The sequence below is a fragment of the Mus musculus genome, chromosome 18 (assembly GCF_000001635.26).
Source record: "Mus musculus strain C57BL/6J chromosome 18, GRCm38.p6 C57BL/6J".
In the NCBI taxonomy this organism is placed as follows: Eukaryota; Metazoa; Chordata; class Mammalia; order Rodentia; family Muridae; genus Mus; species Mus musculus.
In genome coordinates, this window is record NC_000084.6 from 57177089 (window position 1) to 57197436 (window position 20348).

The 20348-nt window shown below is 43.4% G+C and overlaps 1 protein-coding gene across 1 annotated transcript in view; it reads left to right on the plus strand.

The window, feature by feature from the left end:
- Megf10 (multiple EGF-like-domains 10) overlaps positions 1–20348 on the plus strand; it is a 164378-nt gene that overhangs the window by 43999 nt on the left and 100031 nt on the right. The window contains exons 2-4 of the mRNA NM_001001979.2: positions 3381–3513; positions 12413–12514; positions 14019–14119. Of these exons, the coding sequence (NP_001001979.1) occupies positions 3398–3513; positions 12413–12514; positions 14019–14119 (319 nt within the window). The 5' untranslated portion in view covers positions 3381–3397. The remainder of the gene's footprint in view (positions 1–3380; positions 3514–12412; positions 12515–14018; positions 14120–20348) is intronic.

Below are 20348 nucleotides of genomic sequence, written 5' to 3' on the forward strand. Positions count from 1 at the left end.
GAGAAGCTAGAGGGTGCAGAGAGTCTCTGCTGGTTTGTTACAACCAACTAGACTCAAGGTTTTCTTTTTCTGGTAGGCGAGGGAATCTCTAACCACACAGTACATTCCTTCAGCTGTAAAATGGGGACAAACAAAGCCCCTGCTTCCTAGGCAAGTTACTGTGAAGATGAAGTCATTGGCATACAGGCCCAGTGTCGTGTGTAGTGTATTGTGGCTGAGAGGAAATGGTCGCTGTATTGTTTGTCACGAGCCATTTTACCATCCTGTTCTCCACAGCAGAGCCACAGCTTCTATTATGATAGTCAGCTGCAGAGCCCACAGCTTCATAATGGGAAACTGTGAGAAATGTCATTAATTTGCATCAATTCATAAGTCACAGCTTAGCTACTTAATTGTGCTTAATATTGGAATTATTTAATGACTGACTATCCTTTTAAAAGACTTCACAGCCTACCCTGTGTTTTAATTATCCTGTGAATTCATGATGCTTTCCTTCATCCTTAAATACTTCCCCTAGATTTCTCTTTTGTGAGGTCATAGATAGATAACTTGTTACAAAGTATTTAAAACATTTGTCCTTGTAGCCAGTCTTAATCTTGAAGAATTTAATATTTCTTCATTTGATCTGTATGGAACCTGAAGGTTCTATCATCTTAGTTTTTAGGTTTCTTTTTCTGTTATTGTTTATTATTGTTGGTATCTATTATCTATCTATCTATCTATCTATCTATCTATCTATCTATCTATCTATCTATCTATCGATTTTAAAGTACCTTTATCAGCCCCGAAGACTCAAGTCTGTAATTTCAACTACTTGAGAGGCTAAGGCAGGTAGGTTGCAAGTTCAAGGCCTTCATGGGCTTCAGAGTTAGGTCAAGACTGTCTAGGCAAATTAGCAAGAGCCTGTCACAAAAATTTCAAAAGTAAAAGCCATGTTGGGAGTGTAGCTTAGGGACAGAGCCCTTACCTATCATGTGTGAGACCCCAGCGACAACCCCCAGAATCAATAAAACAAACTAAAGATACACAACAACAACATTATGTGATTTTTTTCAAACCACAAGCTTTTTGTGGTATGAAACATTAGTATCATTTCTTCAGATTCCAGTTCTCACCCAGTAAAGGCTGGTTTGCTGAGACAATTTGATCCATTGTTGCTAGTTTTCCACAGGCAAGACAGTGCGTATTTTAGTTGTAATCTGTAAATAGGCCAGATAGTTATAGTTCCACATCCATTCCTATGGTGTATTGATGACAGTGTGCTATTGAAGTAGCAAGTGACGGAGTGTGTGTGTTTTCCTATTGTATATCATTACACCTCTGAAAAATGCTTGCCTGGTGTAGTCTCTGCACATAGTAGGCATTGATAAATGCTCAGTGGTGGCTTTGCTTGAATACCTAATAGGAGCCTCAATATTATGATATCCAAGTCAAATCCCTAGTCTTTTGCTTCAACTATTGCTGCATTCAGTGGCTAGGCCATATTGATCCTGTCAGAAATCAGGTGCTCCACCAGTCTGTTCTTCAGTGACTCAGTGCTGTCAGACACCAGACACATCATCACCCACTGCAGCCAGGGGTGATATTCCCAGGACATATTCCCACTGTCCCTAGGAGTTGGTCCCTTCTGACATCACAGCCTTCTCTTGTTCTCTCTGTCTTCTGGTCTCTCTGTCTATCTGTCTCTATCTCTGTCCCCATTCAGAGATACCTTTTCACCAACCCCTGTCCCCTGACAAACCTCTTATGTGAGATCTGTTGCTTGGTGTGATCTCTTAGGGATACACCTTGGCCCCAGCCTGCCAAGGTTCTCCTGCCACTAAATCCTAACGCTATCTGCTAAAACATTTTCAGAGTCCCTGGTCACCAATGCTGCTGTCTAGTTCACCCCCTGGTGGTCTATTTGCCCTTTTGACAGATGTGGACAGTGTCACTTTTTTCTACACACTTAAGTAGTGTATAGTGGTCGCTCTGAGGTATGGTGGAGGGGCAAGTTTCTACTGTAGATATGAGGGAGGGTATAGCCAGATGCATATGGAAGAGTTTAGAGCAGGGAGGGAAGATAATAGACTAAACATGGCCAGCAGATTGGACTACACAGTGAGAGGAGAGAAAGGTGGGTGAGAGGTAGAGAGGAAGAGAAGTGTGTGCAAAGGAGACCAAGAGAGAAGGGCAAGAGAGAAAGCCAAGAGAGTGCTCCAAGAGAGCACATGGCCAAGATGGCGGGGTTAAATGGCAATGAGAAGCTGGGGAAGGGAAACCCATGGGCTGGAGAAGTTTGGGGTAGGGTGTGGGATGAGAAGAGCCAGGATACCAGTGTGGACTCTGTGACAGGTATTCACAATGCTGTGGGACCTGGAGGTCATGGCAGTTTAGTAGGTTATCACAGCTGACCCCTTTGTCCTGACTTTCCTGTGGACATGAGTAGCTCATTGTACTTGGTCAAAACCCCATGCTTCACTGAAGCTTACAAAAGGACTGTGATATGTGCACAGACACTCCAGCTCTTGCCTATCTCCTACAAGAGTTCGTTGAGCTCTCTGAATACACCCAGAGCTCTTTCACCTCTGGACCCCTTGCTTGGAACTTCAGTCTTCTCTTTCTGCCTCCTGCTAGCTTCACTGGTTTTTCCATACTTTCTAACATGCTGCTACCATAGTCTTGTGCTTCAGTTTCTCCAAACATCTTTAGACTTTCCCCAGGCATCTGTCATTTTGAAACTACTATAAGTGAGTTGATTTGGGTTTTATTCAAAAGATGGAAAAACTGAAGCATTCTGTGAAGAAACGTGTGTCATGTCACTAAAGCGTCTCAATGGGCAGGAAAGGGTACTACTTGTGCATTTTTGGATATCTGTATTTCTGTCGTGCCTAGGGTTGAGTGGCACTCCATGCACGTGGAATAAATTGCTTGATGAATCTCAGCCTGAGCCTGAGGTGCCGTTCTCTGTACTCAAAGGAGCTTCTGTTTCGTTACGTGTTCTTGGGGACAAATGAGGCCAGATTCCTCTGTGGGCCCTCTTCTCCCAGAAGGAAATATGCCTTGCAGGAGAATCTCTCTTGCCCTGGCAGGTTTCTTTAATGTCATCTGGCACGGATCTGAAGGACCTTTGTCACAGTGGCAGTTAGTGATCAGCCGCACATTCTAGACACTTACAAAATGGCAGAACCCCTGCATAGCACGAGGAATCTCTCTCTCTCTCTCTCTCTCTCTCCTGGCATAAGAAAGCTGGTGACCCAGCTGTCTCAGTTGGTGGTGTTTGTGTGTGTGCACGTGCGTGTGCGTTTGAGTCCTAGCAGCAACTGGCGAGTCCTCTTGGTCCACTGGAAACAATTCTGCCTGGTGATTTTAATGCTACTTCGCTGTTTTCCTTCCTGCAGATTGTTCTTCACAGAAAATGGCGATTTCTTCAAGTTCGTGCCTGGGCCTCATCTGCTCACTGCTCTGTCACTGGGTGGGGACAGCATCCTCCCTGAACCTGGAAGACCCCAACGTATGCAGCCACTGGGAAAGGTAACTGTCCCCAAAGCGGCCAGCACAGTCTTTTCCAATGCCACCACAGAGGAGACATTTTGAAATAATTTTCCCGTGAAAAATCAGCTTAATAAATTGAGTTGTGTTACAGACCGTGGAATACATATTTTTCCGGAGAAACTTCTGGTTTCTAACATGGGTACAATTGTAAGAAAGTGGGATAGTAACTCAACTAGAGTTTGGGTGGAAGGCTCTAAGTGTTTTCTCTAATGCAGTGATTTGAGGCGCTGGACCTGTGCTTGGGAATGCTGGGAAAGCAGTGAGAAGCAGCGTGGTACATACTGTACTAAAACATTGAACTACATGGGATTGAAGCAGTTATGTTGTGGGTAGCTTGGGAAGGGAGGCCTGAGCCAGGCCTGGTGTGTCTCAGCTCTGCAGTCCCAGCTACTCAGGGCTGAGGCAGAGGGGTCATGAACTCAAGCAAGGTCTTCCACCCCTACAGAACCAGTTTGAAGTCAGACTTGGAAACTTAACAAGACCTTGTCTCACAAAGAGTGGGGCTCATGTGGACCAGGGCAGCCGTTCAAGGAGCACTTGCCTTAGGTTGAATCCAAAAAGCATTAAAACAAAAATTAGGTGTGATTTTTGGATGAACACAGAAGCCACGAGTAGGCGGTATCCCCTGAGGTGCTCTGGAAGATGTGAGTGGATAGTAGTGTGTGTGTGTGTGTGTGTGTGTGTGTGTCTGTCTGTCTGTCTGTCTGATGTCTGTCTGTCTGTCTCTCTGTGTGTGTGTCTGCTGTCTGTCTGTCTCTCTCTGTGTGTGTCTGTCTGTCTGTCTGCTGTCTGTCTCTCTTTCTCTCGCTCTCTCTCTTTCTCTTTCTCTCTGTGTGTGTGTCTTCTGTCTGTCTGTCTGTCTGTCTGTCTGTCTGTGTCTTCTGTCTGTCTGTCTGTCTCTCTCTCTCTCTCTCTCTCTCTCTCTCTCTCTCTCTCTCTGTGTGTGTGTATGCTGATGGTGGGAGCTGGGGAAGCTTCTCCAGATTGAAGACAGCTTGAAGTCAGTGTCTTGCAGATTACCCAGAATTGGACTCAGAACAGTCACTGGGACATTGAAGAAGGTAAACATAGGGTAGATTATGTGAAGGCAGATGATGGAGTATCCATAAGTCAGCAATTCACAGTAGGAAATATGCAAAACACACAAAAAAGCATCCTTAGGGATCCTCTCGTTCCCTCTGAAGCAGAAAGGCAGCCCTAACCTGCCCTGTGTTGGCTCAGTATCAGCAGACTGCACTGCTCTGAGCTGCTGCCCCTGGGCCCGAAGAAGCGTCTTTATCCCCAAATAGTAGTTCATGCAAAGGTTTAACTGAGAGAATGGTGTTTGGTACTCAGACTGCAGTGTGCATTTGGACTGGCTGTTAGCACAGTTGATCCAGTTCTTGGTGGTAATGTTGGGCCACCTTCAGCACCATGATTAACAAATAGCAGAGTGCACACTCTGGTAGTTTACAGTCCTCTGATAGAGATATGAAGTGGGGACTGGCATGGTAAGATGCTAGGAACGTACAGGTGTCTTCCTCCTATATTACACGGAACCAGGTGATGCCATCTCTGTAGGCAGCAGAGAACCAGGTTAACAAAAACATGATTACTCTATCAATTAAAGAAGTTACATATCATAAAACTTAATGCTGTAGAAAAATAGGTAATAGAAAGTTGTATGAATTTATGATAGCATCAGAGTCATATAGAAAAGTCACTTACTAATTTCCTTTTATGGTCTTTATGGCACCTTCCCTAAGTCATTTCAGTATGGAGGTGTGCAGTACATATTTGCTAAAATAATTCAGATAAGTCTGGAATGCAGGAACGTGAGTACGTGTGCATGAATGAACACTGTATCAACAAAAGTGTCCAACTGGCGATTAAACTTCTTAGTGGTTAGTGGCTTTAGGTAGGAGGTGAGATGATGGGAGGTACCCATCACTGGATCTTGAAAATGTATTGGCTGTGATGTGAAGCTGGTCCACCAGAACTTAGAGCTTGCAATGGGCACCATTGCCGATGTGGACAAACAGTAGGAGGGAACTCCTGGGTTAGTGTAGTTTGATGGAGTTGGGCTTAAGGAATCAGGCAGAAGCATGTGACTAGGAGGGCTGGGAATTTAGCACTGGGATGTTCGGCATGATGAGATAGGTTGCTAAGTGGATGGCCAAAAGGAATGTGGGCTGGTCCAGCCATCACCCATTTGATTTGATTCTACACCCACACTTGAGCAAAGCTGCCAATATACCATTGCCTTGTCTTGCTCACCAGGGATAATCCCCACTGTCTGGGACCTTGCATGTGCCATGGATTCATTAGATGATTACTAAAGCATTACCCACCTTCTGATAGTGAATAAGACAGCCCAATATGTCTATGGGCATGCACAAGAGAGATAGGCCATGGTAATCACTACCATGTAGAGTCTGGTGTAGAAATAATCACCAAGAGGGAAAGACAATGGGAGACATATAGGGGTTTTCCTATATGCTACTAGAAAGAAGGGTTGGCAGCTATGACATTGTTGATAAATATTTTCTTTTAAGCCAGTGATTCCTAGAAAGGGTAGTTTTAAAAAATGTTTGGATAAGAATAAAAAGTTGTAGCAAGATGAATAAAAATGATCACATGAAGGGCTTTTGAGATGGCATAGTGGGTAAAAACACTTGCTGCCAAGCCTGAAGACCCAGATTCAGTCCCTAGAATCCACATGGCAAAGGGAAAAACTGATTTATTCTCTCTCTCTCTCGTTCTCTCTGTCTGTCTGTCTGTCTCTCTGTCTCTCTCTGTCTCTCTCTGTCTCTGTCTCTCTCTGTATACATATATGTAAAAATTGTGAAAGTACATATATTTTCAAAGAATGAAATGAGACTATTTCCAAGGACCTGGTTTTGGCAGCAGGGTTTGAATGGGCTTATGTAGCCTCTTTATCACAGTGAAACCCACTTATACCCTGAGGTTTAGAGCCAGGAAATGGAGCCTAGCTTCCCAGTGTGACTTTGTGGGAGATGCTCTCTTAGGCTCTGTCAGCCCTACAGTGTCAAAATCAGCATTTTATCAAGCCCCTCTGCTCTGTGTGTATGCCTTCCCCTTGGAGCTCTGTCAGGTCTGCTAGCTGATCTCCGAACAGTGACTTTGGAACTCTGTCAGGCCAGCTAGCTGATCTCCGAACAGTGACTTTCAGATAGTGCTGTTCCTTGTTTTATGGCAGAAACTGTGATTCTAGGAGAATGAAAGGAGGGGAGATTAAATCCTGAAAACCCGCACAAAGGGAAGCCTCTGAGTGGAGGGATCCAACGTGGCGTCCTTTTGGAAAGCAAGCAACTCCGAAATGCTCAGCCACCTCCCATTTCCCTGCTTCCCAAGTCCCAGCTTTTTCATCTAGATTCTTACCAAGATGGCTTGAAAGAGGAGAAATGGCTTCCCTCCCAAACCCTCAATTAGTAAGACAGAAGTGGCAGTAATTGAATCAGCAGTCCTGAAGTGAGCTGAGAGAAGAAAACGATGATTATTACCATATCTGATTAAAGTAACAAGATAATTCAGGCAGATAAAATGTAATTAACCACTTTGGAATGTGTCCAAGTGATGATGGCTTGCCCCCCTCCGGTTCCGTGACCTTAAATTAATCTTGCGGGGGTTTCTCTCCTGTATTACTTAATAGGTTAAAATCATGATGCTGTGCTTCTGTGTGTTCGAGGGGATTCAACAAACAAGCCACAGATAGCAGAGTGATCCAGTTCCTTTAGCTGAGAGCCTTTCTGCTCGCTGCTCACGTCTTGATTTTGAGGCTTGATGGCCTCTGGGAGGTGACAGTGTGAGAGGGGATGATTTGTCAAGGCCTCATGTCACTTGCTAGTGCTGAATCCTGACTGGCTCATGAGCATCAGAAGTCTGTGCTACTTGTGGTGGGAGGTAGGTTAGACGGACGTATGCTATACCCTAGACAACGCAGACTCAGCCTTCTTCACATTTAGGCCTCTCAGGAGCAAGTCCTGGTTAGTGTGAACTGCTAGGCAAGGAACTAACACAGTTCCAACAGTAGTCAGACCCTTACCAAGGGACAGTGATGAAGTAGGTTTGGGGAAGGTGGCCCATTTTGTGCACGGCGAAGTGACAGCCCAATCATCCAATGACAGATACGAATCGAGTCAGGTATAGTCGCTGACATAGACTATTTGTGACCATGGGAAGTCGCTTACAATGTGTGCCCAGGTTTCAAAAGTGCATATACTGTGTGATTATAAGAAAATCCACCTCTCCCCAACTAAAGCCCCAAATCATGGAGGCAGTAATGTGCTGGCCCGTGGGTGTGAAGTTGTTACAGAATTTTCTCACTCTTAGTTTAAAGGTTAGTTTTTCAAATCTCCTAATATGAAAGAGGACCGCTGAGTCTGGACTCAGTCAGAGAAGATGCACCTAACCCTCAAGAGACTTGAGGCCCCAGGGAGTGGGAGGCCTGGTGGGGTGGGGGTGGGGGTGGGGACATTCCCTTGGAGCTGGGGGGTGGAGGGGTTGGCTAGGTAGGGGGTGGAGGGGTTGGCTAGGTATGGGATGTGGAACAGTCAGAGGGTGGGACCGAGAACAGAATAAAGTCTGGACTATAAAAAAAGATTGAAGAATAATAAAAAAAAATCTGTAAAGCAAAAATGCTTCTAGCTTGTAAGTCCCATTGGCCCAAGGACAGACAAGGATGCTGAGAGCTGTCGTTTGTGTAAAATAACAAGCCATGTGTTTTCGTGTTTGTCAACAATGTTGATTGTTCCAACAGCACAGGAGGCGCTTGATAACACGGGAGGTGAGTAGGCAGGAAGTATGTCAGGATATCTGCTTGTCCCCTATTGGATGAAGGTGGGAAGGACATAGCCTTGTGGGGTTTGCCTTTATAAGCAGCAGACTAATGTAATTTGTGGCCGTTCTCTGGAATCCTGGCTATGGACCCGGCCAGTGTCCATTGTTCTGGCCAGTATTTAATAAATCTTGCTTCAAATTTAGCTCAAAAGAAAAAAAAACCCTGAAAGAAAAAGGAGATAGGAAGACAGCCCAGTCAGTAAAGGACTTTCTGCACAAGTCCAAGCCAGACCCAAGCTGGATCCCAGCACACATGTAAAAATCTCAGCATGGTGGTCATGCTTGTGTGGACACACAAACACAGCTCTCACCTTGGCGAGAGTAGGAGTTTATTATGGAGCCAAATCTGAGTGACCATGGGCCAGGGACCCACCTGATTTAGGCTCCCAAGTTTTCTTGTCCCAAGGTGGAAACAGTTTCAGAAAGCTCTTACTGTAACAGAATAGTCACAAATCAGGGCATTGAAAAGGTACATATGGTAGAAATATCAGAGAGGCAGGCTGTAGCTGGGTGGAGGGGCCTCAGCTATAGACCTTAGGTGCTATGGAAAGTACTCTTAGCCCTTCCTCTGGGGGAAGAGGGTTTTGGTAAGTTACTAAATCCCAAAGATTTTTACGGGTTTACCAAGATCTTAGGTCTGACAGAGATGGACAATGAATGGTGTGTGGGGCTAGTGATAGCCCAAGAGAAATTGCAATTAGGTTCTGGAACTATAGCCTTTTAACCTCTCTACAGTTGCCAAGGTTTTAATCAGTCATGAGTAAGTCAATCAATGATACAATTTAATCAACCCATGCAGACAACTTCCTTCTGGGAACGCTTGTTTACACTTATAAGCTCAGCACTGGGGAGGCAGAGGCGGAGGCAGGAGGATTCCTGGGCTCTTTAGTCGCCAGCCTAGCCTATTCAGAGATCTCTGAGCCAATGAGAGACCGTATCTTAAAAGACAAGGTCTGTGGATCCTGATAAGTGAGTCCTTGGGTTAACACTTATTCACACACACACACACACACACACATACACACACACACACACACACACACACACACACACACACACTGGAACACAAACACACATATACCCACAAGTGCACAGATGATCACCTTTGCTCTCCAGTGTGTGCAGAACTGAATGCCATAGCATGCCCTTCACAATTGTCTGGAAACCTCGTGTCACATCTAATTCTAGCAAACTAATTTAGTTCAACAAAATCCCTACTGTAGATCCTGTTAGAGCAAAGGTTTGTTTTGTTTCTTTTCATTTCTTCTTCTTCTTCTTTTTCTTTTTTTTCCATTCCAAAGCACATGAGGCAAGTGGTTCCGGCTTCATTTTTCCTGTAGGTGATGCAGGTCCATAGCTATGGCAGAGTTCTGTGCCCAGAGGGATGGAAGAGAGACATAATAACGTGGCCTTAAGATTGAATTATTTATGAGTAGCTGACTAGGAGGGCAGACAGACTGGCAAGGGAGTCTCAGCATTTATACCGTGTGAACCTCACAATGCTGCTGGGGACTGAAGAAAATACTAGTAGCTTAATGTGACATGTTATCCCGAGAGCACTGATGTTCTAGCAGAGGTCTCTCTTTGACTCTGCAAAATGAGTCACCTCACGCCAACAGGGGCTTTGTAGCTGAACCTATGTCTTTGGAGAGTAGCAGGACCTCGCTGATGATTTAGAATAGTGTACAGTGGAGATTCTGGGAGGGTATCACCATGTTAGCTCTGATTATCTGTCTAAGATGTGATAATCAGGACCCAGGGCCATTGGGGTTACCTGAGGCATGTCACCTGTTTCTCGAATTACAATCCTGCCTTCTTCTAACTCACTGATCTTCTCGGAGGGCTTAATATTTCTTGGGGATCCTTAAATATCCCTAGGTACTACACTTCAGCCTGGCAAATATGTGTAAATATGTGTGTGTGTGTGTGTGTGTGTGTGTGTGTGTGTGCGCGCACGCGCGCGCAAATAGTAGGATTATCTCATATACCTCCCATTGACAAATAAGTATAAAACAATCACCAAGACCAGTTTGAGATCTACTGTTTGTGAGGTTACCAAGCCCAACCTGTCAACCAGGTCTCCCTTTGCCTCAGCTGAATTCTTCCTGGTAGAACTTCACGGACACCAAATGAGGGATGGGGTTGTCATCCCACAGTCACATCTCTGACCCATAATTGCTCCGAATTACACAGATAGAAATGGAGTGGAGCCTGAGGAAAAGAAGGTCCAACCACAGGCCCAAAGTGGGATCCAGCTCAAAGGAAGGTCCCAACACCTGATACTATTACTGAAGCTATGAAGCGCTCACAAAAAGAGATCTATTGTGACTGCCCTCCAAAAGACCCAACAAGCATCAGAAAGAGTCAGATGCAGATAGTTGCAACCAATGAACAGAAGCTGCTGACCCCTGTTGTTGAATTAGGGAAGGCTGAAAGGAGCTGAGGAGAAGGGCTATCCTGTAGGAGGACCAACAGTTAAATTAATCTGGACCCCCAAGATCTCTCAAACATTGGACCACCAAACAGAATACACCAGCTGATATGAGGCCCCCAACACACATATAGTAGAGGATTTCCTGGTCTGTGTTCATTCAGAGATGATGCACTTAACCCTCAAGAGGCTGGAGGCCTCAGGAAATTTAGAGATGGGGGGGAGGTCGAGAGTGGGGGCATCCATGTGGAGATGGGGTGAGGAGGAGGTATGGGATGTGGAGCAGTTGGAGGGTGGATGGGGTGGGTAGGGAATGGAATATAGAGTGTAAAAAATAAATTAAAATGAAATAAAATAAAATCAAATAAAAAGAAGTTAGAAGCTGGGTGTGGTGGCACATGCCTTTAATCCCAGCACTTGGGAGGCAGAGTCAGGTGGATTTCTGAGTTTAAGGCCAGCCTCGTCTACAGAGTGAGTTCCAGGACAGCCAGGGCTACACAGAAAAACCCTGTCTCAAAAAACAAAAACAAAAACAAACAAACAAAGAAGTTAGAACTTCTTGTCCATTCTCATGTTGATAATTCTTGTTAATGAACTACTGTATTCCCTGTAGGTGAGCCAATGCTGCAGGTCCATTCTGGTTTTGTATAGATTTTAAGAGAAACTTAAAGCAAATGGGGCAAAACTTTTGAAAAAGAAAACCTTCCCCATTATGTTGGAGACATATTATATACTGGGGTGTGCAAAGGGCTTTCAAATGGAGAAGTATAGAGCCAAGATTCAGGTATTCTTCCTGTCTCCCTTCCCCAGGCTGCAGGTACCCATGTGTTTACTCTACCAGGAAGGCATTAGTGGAATGTAATGGAGAACAGAACATTTACTAGGTAGCAAGCTGCTGGAATGATTGTTTCAGGCTGATTAGCTCAGCCTATCTCTGTATTTATAGTTGAACCTAGAGAACTCTCCGTAGCCTTTACTTCTGTGTAGTGTAGTCTCTCCTGCTGCCTGGAAAGTTGGGCTGGCGCATGAAAGCCAAATGTTCTAATTGTTCTGATTTTTTTCAAAATAACCACTGTCGTATAGTCTGTTCTGAATGCATGGCCTGTCTCTCTGTGGATTAACCTTGTTCGTCTGCTGACTTACGGTGAGAACTTCTTATGAAAGGTCTTTGTTGTGCGTGGAATCTTGGGATGAGAGCAGTGAATTAAGTACAGAGAGACAGCGATGCATTTTGATGTTTGGGAATATTATCGTAGTGTGAACAGGAGAAGGATTTCTGCTGAAATGTGTAGTGCGGACCCTTGCCTTTTACATTGCTTTTAATATCCGTCTTTGGGCTGTGTTAGTTCAATCAAAAACCTAGGAAAACTCAAGTCTTCTCTATTAAAAGCCAGCATGTATGGGAGCTGGACATGTAGGTTCAAGGCATGATTTCAATCCCTAGGATTGCTGAAAGAAAGAAAAAAAAATCTGTGTGAGGTTGCAAATGAAGATAATTTAGCCTCTGGTTTTTGTTTGTTTGTTGTTGGTTTTATATGTGGGGATCACTAGTGTAAGAAATGATGTGGAGGACCGACTGCCGATTCCTGGTTTCCCGTTTCTTTTCAGCTACTCGGTGACTGTGCAGGAGTCGTATCCACATCCCTTCGATCAGATCTACTACACAAGCTGCACCGACATCCTGAACTGGTTTAAATGCACACGGCACAGGTAATGGAAGCTTGGAAGGAGGGGGGTTGTGACCCTGACTGTGTGGAAATGGAGTGTGATACAGTCAGAGATACCAGCTACTTGAGAAAGAACATCCATGTACCCAGTGAGCAGTTGTTGAGGGCTTTGATCCCAAGGCCAGGGGACAATGAACGGTTGACATAATCTATGACCTTTGTGACTTATGGTCTAACTACAGGTGACACGTTGACTGTCTTCCCTGTGCTTAGAAAAACCTTATCCAGCTCTGTTTTAGAAAATGAATGGAAGAGACACTTTTTAAATTTTATCTTTTATTATTATGTTTTTCCCATGCCCCAGTTTCTTTTAGGGTGTGCACGTACCTAGCTTCACATTATTTCTCTCTCTTAAAAAAAGAAACAAACAAAAAGAGGGGAAATTCACTAAAAATCATGGAGTCCAATGAGCATGTCAAAACCCAGCAGGGAGGCTCAAGCCAGACACAATCCCAGCAAAGAGGAGGGGGAAGTGGGCAGAAAGTCCCATCCCCTAAACAAGAAGCTGTTTGAAAAGAATTATCTGCAGAGAGAGGGAAAACAAGTTTTCTTAAATGGAGTGGTGCTGTGGATATCGAGCCCACTCCAGGGCAGGCCCCAGGCTCAGGAGTAGCTTGCCAGCAAAATTTGGAGACATTTTCCCCTATCACCATCACCAGATCCCTAGAAACTCATGCCTCACTCTCTGATTCTAGTTGGATGTCTGACTCAGTTTATGTTGAAATTGAAATAAGATAGGTTATCTATGATCCATGAGAACACAGAGCCAAAAATATTAGTGCACGCAATGAAAGAGACCTCTAATACCTAGATTCTCTTAGTTAAATATTTATAGTATCATGAACTATGGAGTGAGTGTGATACCTGCCATTTTATGACCCAGTTATCTTTTTAGTATGTTTCTTTATTAAACAAACTTTACAAGCTCTATCTTCTCACACTAGATGGGAAAGTTCCTTGAAAAGAAAAGTCTTTACACTGTTTTGCTTGCTGCTGTTCCTCGGTTCCTAAAATAGCGCCTGCAATATGCTAAATGCTTAAGAAATACGTGCATGTGTTGAATCAATAAACGAATGGCACTTCAGTTAAATCAGGTGACAGAATTAGTCTTCTGGTTTATGGTAGGATGACACTATGCTGAATGTTAAAAGAGCATCTATGAGTTCCTCTTTTGAAACATAAGTGAATGATGCATATGAAATTAGTCAACACTTTTCACATTGTCTCAAGGGAGTTAATGTAAAAAATTCACAACATTTTTTTGCGGTCTTGAAATAAAGTTCAGATGGTCTGAATTGAGGAATTCTCTCTAGCAACTGAATAATAAGCTATAATAATTTTGCTCAACCCTATACTCTGTGTTTCTTCTTCTTTTGAAACAGTTGCTTTTCTTACCTTGATAGTTTTTTTTTTTAATTAAAGTAGAAATCATTCCTTGTTAGCTTGTCAATCAGAGCTAATGTCACCATTCTTTTTCCTTCAAACAGAATCAGCTACCGGACAGCCTACCGCCACGGGGAGAAAACCATGTATAGACGCAAATCCCAGTGTTGCCCAGGATTTTATGAAAGCCGAGACATGTGTGTCCGTAAGTAAGGTGTCCACCCTTTAAGCTGTTTGTGTGTGTGCTGGTCTATCTCTGAGGTGGGGACCTTGAAGATGGGGTGGTTGGAACATTCCCCTTTGTTCCTGACTGCTTGTGCCCTGCAGAAAGCATTAACTTTGTCTGCAAGTCCTATCAATCTCCAGATGAATATTGCTTGAGAAAACAGCTGTACAGTAGATGCTGCAAGGCTGGGTGTGGCCATGTCAACGGTCATATTCAGCGGGAAATTGGTTAAGAGTCCCTGAGTTGAGGTCACAGGAGAGAATAGAAACCTTGCTTTCCTGCTACAGCTACCTTCGGGGGGGGGGGGCAGCTTGCTTTTTTTTCCCCTCGGTCATGGAAAGATGAAGGGGTGGACCCGGGGCACAGAGGAGTACAAATACATTTTTATTGGCAGTTTCCTCACCTGCAGCATATCCTCCACTGGATTCTGAGGCATCTCGAGAGAAGCCTGGAGTTTATAACGTACTTCAGAACACTCTAGATCTCATGGGATGCTGTTGCAGTAGAGGTTTCTGCTATTTTGCATAAGACACTTAGATGAGAGATCATCAAAAACAATTGGGTTCAAGCATTGTGGTTCAATGCACAATGCAAGCCCCACTTCTGTGCCGAAGCACTGATGTTGGGGGTAGCACGGAGACAGCGCTCTGATGCCCGGTCTGTCTGGGTTGACAGAACTAGCTCCACCAACCACTCAACTGAGTAGCCTCAGATTCATCGCTTGTACCTCTGTGAGGTTCCTCGTTGGCTCGGAGGATGGGGGTGCGGGGCTAAATCTGTGCCTGCCAATCTCCATGAACATCAACAGCTCCTCAACTCTGGTTCAGAATTAACACTTTATTTGCTGACAGATGCTCACAGAAGACAAAACCGCAGCATAGAATTAACGAGAAGGAAACATAAATGCATAGCACGTGGCTCTTGCAGCCAGTAGATGTTCTCTGAGAGCATATCATACTGTAGCTATTTCTAAACTAAACTCATGTGACTACATACACGATCTCTAAGTTTCTTCTACTGTGAACTGTTCCACCAGCATCCTTGTGGTTAAATAAATCTTCACTTCCTAGATCAATTAAGACTACATTTCTGGAAGTCGAATCGCTAGGCCAGGGGTGTGCATATCTGGAGGGTGTTGGTTTCTAGCTTATAGGCACACTACAAGTGAGAGAACGTCTGTTAGCTTATACCCCGTGACTAGTTTCCTTCCTAATTTGCATGTCCTTGATTAATGAGGGTGGTGGATAAGAAAAATTACATGTTTTGTAATCAAACAGAATCATCAGGAACGGATCTCGGTGGCTTCAGGTGATGAGAAGCTGTCGGGAGAAAGACCAAGAATACAGTGCCGGGGTGGAGTTCTTACTGGCTGGGATGGCCATCTTCCAGGGATGTGGGGGACATGGTTTTGATGCCCCTAGCTAGGGTTTAGCCTAACAAACACAATTGTCAACCCACACCGAGAGAGTATGTCTGTGCCAGATCATAGGACTCACAAAGAAAGCTACAATGCTATCAGTGTGCACAGAGTTTGGGATTGATTGCTCAGGCCTCGCTGTTGGCCGTACCCCCCTGCCCCACCAGGATGCCGGAGTGCAGGAAATGAGCTCCCATAGGCCAGCTCGTGTGGGAAGAGTGGACCCAAGCAAGGCCAGTTAGAGCACTGCTCAGAGTTTCATGGCCACAGCTGCAAATCTACTCGTTCATCTTGCCTGGAAGGATGTTGGCAGAATATCAACCTTTTTCTTCTACGAGACTTGTATAATGTGTTCCCCAGGCTGTGTGAATGACAGTTTTAGTGAATGACAGCTTTAGCAATCACTTTTAAAACTCTTTCTCTAGGCTTTCTTAGCTCACCTGCTATCCCTGTGGGCAGAAAACATTTTTTTTTAAAGATAGGTTAGTACATTTATTCAGCTCACAATATACTCTCACTTGCTTGTGAGCTATTTGGTTTCTGTTGTTGTTGTTGCTGTTTTTGTTTGTTTTGTCTTGTTTTATTTTTTAAGGACAGTTTGCATTTGTCAGCCGTGATGGCTTATTTCATTGCTAAATCCCCATACCCCCAAAGACCTTACTTCTCTCTTGATTGCGATGGAGGATGCCTTTCAGTAATGGTATACACTCTATACTGCTGGGTTAGCTCGGTACCGCTGTGGAGACAGGAGGGAGAAAGAGCTTAGCACTCTGCTTTCATGATCCCTTCCCAACAGCTGTTGCTGCCAACCAGGTAGCATGGCCATCACTTTTAATTATTTCCAGCTATAGAAAGGAGCAGAAACAGGGTTTAGTCCTTAATTCAGGCCAAGCAGCCTTAACTAAGTTAATGAAAGCTTACAGGGAAGGCAGAATAGGAATTTTTCTTCTGCGTTTGCAATCAAATTTCTTTCAGGTAACTGAAAAATCTCCTCCAGGAGAAATAATCTCAGGTTTACCCAGCTAGTCTGGAACTTACCATAAGGCCTCGGATGACCTTGAACTTCTGATCCATCTGACTCTGCTTCCTGAGTGCTCGGAGCACAGGCCTGGGTTACTTTGCCGAGTTGATGTGGTTTATACAGTGTTGGGAATCAAAGCCAGGGCTTCAGGGAGGCTAGATCAGCACTCTGTCAACTGAGCTACATCCAGGGTCCTCAAAGGACATTTTACATTCTACTTTTCCATGTAAAGGAATTCATTGGTTTTTGTTTGCTTGCTTGTTTATCCCAAATATTTTCTCCTCTCCTTTATAGGAAAAAAAAATCAGGTTCAGTAAAGAGGGTTCAGTACATAGATGGTTAAAGTTAACATGCACCGATTGTCTGTGGTATAAAATCCAAAGGCTGGGCTCTGTGATTACATGCTTACATGCTTATCTGAGAGAGCTATGCTCCTGTCCCGCGGGGAGTTTGCCCTAAGTAGTTTTTAATGTCTTCAGAATGACAACAGATTAGTAGTTATCTCGACCGAGTATTTATTCTGTGCCAGGCATATATGGTGTCGTTGTATTAATTCCCCCAGATCTCACTATGAGACAGATATGATCATATGCATTCTGTAGATGAGGAAACCTGTCAGGTGGTGGTTGGCGGTGAGAAATGGTGCTGGATGTATTCTGAATGTGGAATGAGGTACTTCATCCACACCAAGGAAAGCGGCAGGGCAGCTGAGAAGTGGGGGAGTGTGACCTAACTCTCAGACTGGATTTCTCAGGAGTGGCTTAGTAGCATTATGGTTACATGACCTCAGAGATATCAAAGAAGCTGACAGACAACTTTGCCTTTGGAAAACAAAGTTGCTTAATTCCATTCACAAATTAGATTCTGGCTTTATGTTCATCTCTTTTTAAAGTGACTAAAATGGACATTTTTTTTTTCCCCTTTTGAAGTTGGACTTTGAGAAGGTTGTGCAAACAAAGAGCTTTATGGATATTGTTTAGATAGATAACAAATGTGGTGATCCTGTCTGTATCCGATGGGTGGCAGCTTGTGGACACGTAGATATATGTGGGGTAGGATGGGTTTGCAGAAAGCTAGTGAGGGAGCCTTGGCTGGTGCTCTTCCTGTCTCAATATTTTGGCGGTTCGGAGAATAAGATTGGGAGTTCAGAAGACACAGAAACTTTTTAACTTCATATTCATAATGTGGAGGAGTCTGGAGTGCAGCCTTTGTGAGGATTCTCACAAAGGTCTCTCAAGAGTGGCTTTCCTACCATGTTTACCACCAATGGAGGCAGCAGAGGATGCTAAAATACACTTTTTGTTCTGCCCCCGAGGGAAGGGATCCCTGGAAAACAATGCTCTGTTTTCTTTGTGTTTGGCGTACAGTGAGAAGACCTTCTTTTCTTGAGATGGGGAGTGAATGGGTGGATCCTCTGGGAAGGGCGTGAAATGCAGACCCTAAGTCAGTAGGTCTGGGCTCGGCACAGATTTATGTGTTTCTTCGGAGGGTTTGAGGCTGTGCAGAGCCACTGGCCCGTAGAACACACTGAACCGCTAGGCTTCTGCTAGAAGACAGACAGACGAACGTTATTGGGCAAGAAGAGCCAAAACAGAGGAGGGAATGGTGTGAGTGAAGCCTCCTCTGAAAGTCTGGTTGGGAAAAGGAAGAGCTAGAAAAATTTTTACGGAGAAGGTGTTACAGGACATGAAGATATTTGTGACACTGAGAATTTACTCAGTTCATAAATCATGATAGACTCTAAAGTTCATCGCTGGGTTGGAATTACTGTCTGAGCTGATGTCTTTAGATATTTTTTTTGATATGGAAACATCTTCATCTTAGTGAAAAAATGCCCAGGGAACAAAAATAATTCTAATGTATGTGTATATGTAGAAATGTATGTGTCTGTCTTTGTGTATGTATGTATTTGCATGTGTGTTATATATGTATGTAGATACATGGTTTGTAAAATCATGTAACTGATCTCTTATTAAAAAAATGCTATCGATTAAAATATCAGGTTCTTGTACCTAACCTCAATCATATGCCAATACATGTTTATAACACATACCAGCATTTGGGTTGGCTATGTTCTGTGTTTTCTTTTTTAACTTTAGGTTGGTTAATACTCTGGTTTCATCCATTGGTCTTAATGAATACATGGGCATTATAATTATGAACCTGAGGTTCATTCCTGTCACTGCCCATGTCAGGATTGTCTTCTCCTTAAAGCTATATACTTATTTTTCACTGTTTGCTGAAGTTCTTAAACTCCAGAGAGCACAGTCCACATGCTACCTTGATGGAGACTGCCCATCACCTTCACTAGGATCTATGTCAGGTACATTCTACTCTAGACACATCACTTCCTACTAAGTTTCAAATTGTACACATAGGTTATCTCAGTAATTTGAATTTTATAATTCTTTTTAAGAGAGATTTTTTTGTCTAATAACCACGATAAATGACTTAATTATAGATTCTTCTCATTTATCTCTTGTCTTCTGTGCCTACCATTGTCTTATAAGTGCCAAAATATCAGTTCCATTTTGAAAAGTCATGGATATTTTGGAAGGGAAATCTTAAATTTTAAGTAGTTATGTTAGAAACTGAAGAAGCAGCAAACAACTGTTGATATTCTTCAGGTTTTGTCTGTGTTACAAGTTAGTAATGCGGTACAGACTGGAGAGAGGACAGACGATATGGCCCCCTCTTCTTAACTGGGCTACTTTGTTGTCTAGAAATAAAGACTTAAAACTACTTCAGAAGCGATGATAATTTGTTGTATCTTTGCAATTTTTAATAAAATATTTTTCACAGTGAAACAATGTTGTCTTCATGAAACACTAGAGAAAAAGGAAAACCAGTCACTCATCATGTTCCCATTTTTGGTGTAGAACACTATATTTTGCCAGCTCTTTAAATCTAAAACAAATTTATAGATCTATAATATGTAAACACTTTTTTGCACATGGTTTTATTCAATTATATTATAGTATGGATATATTTCCCAAAAGTTAAATCAAATCTAGTAATTTTGTCATTAATTTACACAACTCATAAGTTAGTTGTTTTATGACTGAGTTACTGTATTGATATGTACTAAGGTCAGTTTCGAAAATAATAAGCATCATTTTATAAATCTTTCTGCAGACATGAGTAGTTCATAAGACAAATTATGTTGAGTAGAATTTCTGGGACAAAGACCATGCAGGTCTATTTCATGTATTTGTAATGAAATACCTGAGTTAGGCTGCATTATAAAGAAAAGAGTTTTACTTAGCTCACAGTTCTGTAGGACCAAGAGTATGCCATTGTTTCTGTCCTGGGGAGGAGTCTCTTGGCTTTGCCACATGGTGAGGGGAGAATGAGTGTGGACCGGACGGGTGGTCAGAGATACTGAGCTTTTATAGCAATCAGGTTGGTTTAATTAAGAAATACACGCAGGAGAACGAATCAGGTTCCACAGGAAACTTTGGCCATCCCAAGGACCCCATATTAAGCCCTTTAGCTTGAAGCTCATTATTCAGAACTGACATCTTAAGGACCCAGCTTCCAGCAGGAAAACTCTTTGGGGAAAATACACATCCAAAGCATAGCAAAGGGTATGCCTATTGCATCATCCAGGATTCGATTTGGCTATGAGGTGCCTGATGGAGGCCAAACCAATAGAGGAACTTCCATCTACCATCTCTAAGGGGTGGTCTTTATTTTTATGTACTACAATTGAGCCTCACGTATCAATCTAGTTTCCGAAGAGCTGACGGAAGAGGCATGAGAAGAAAATC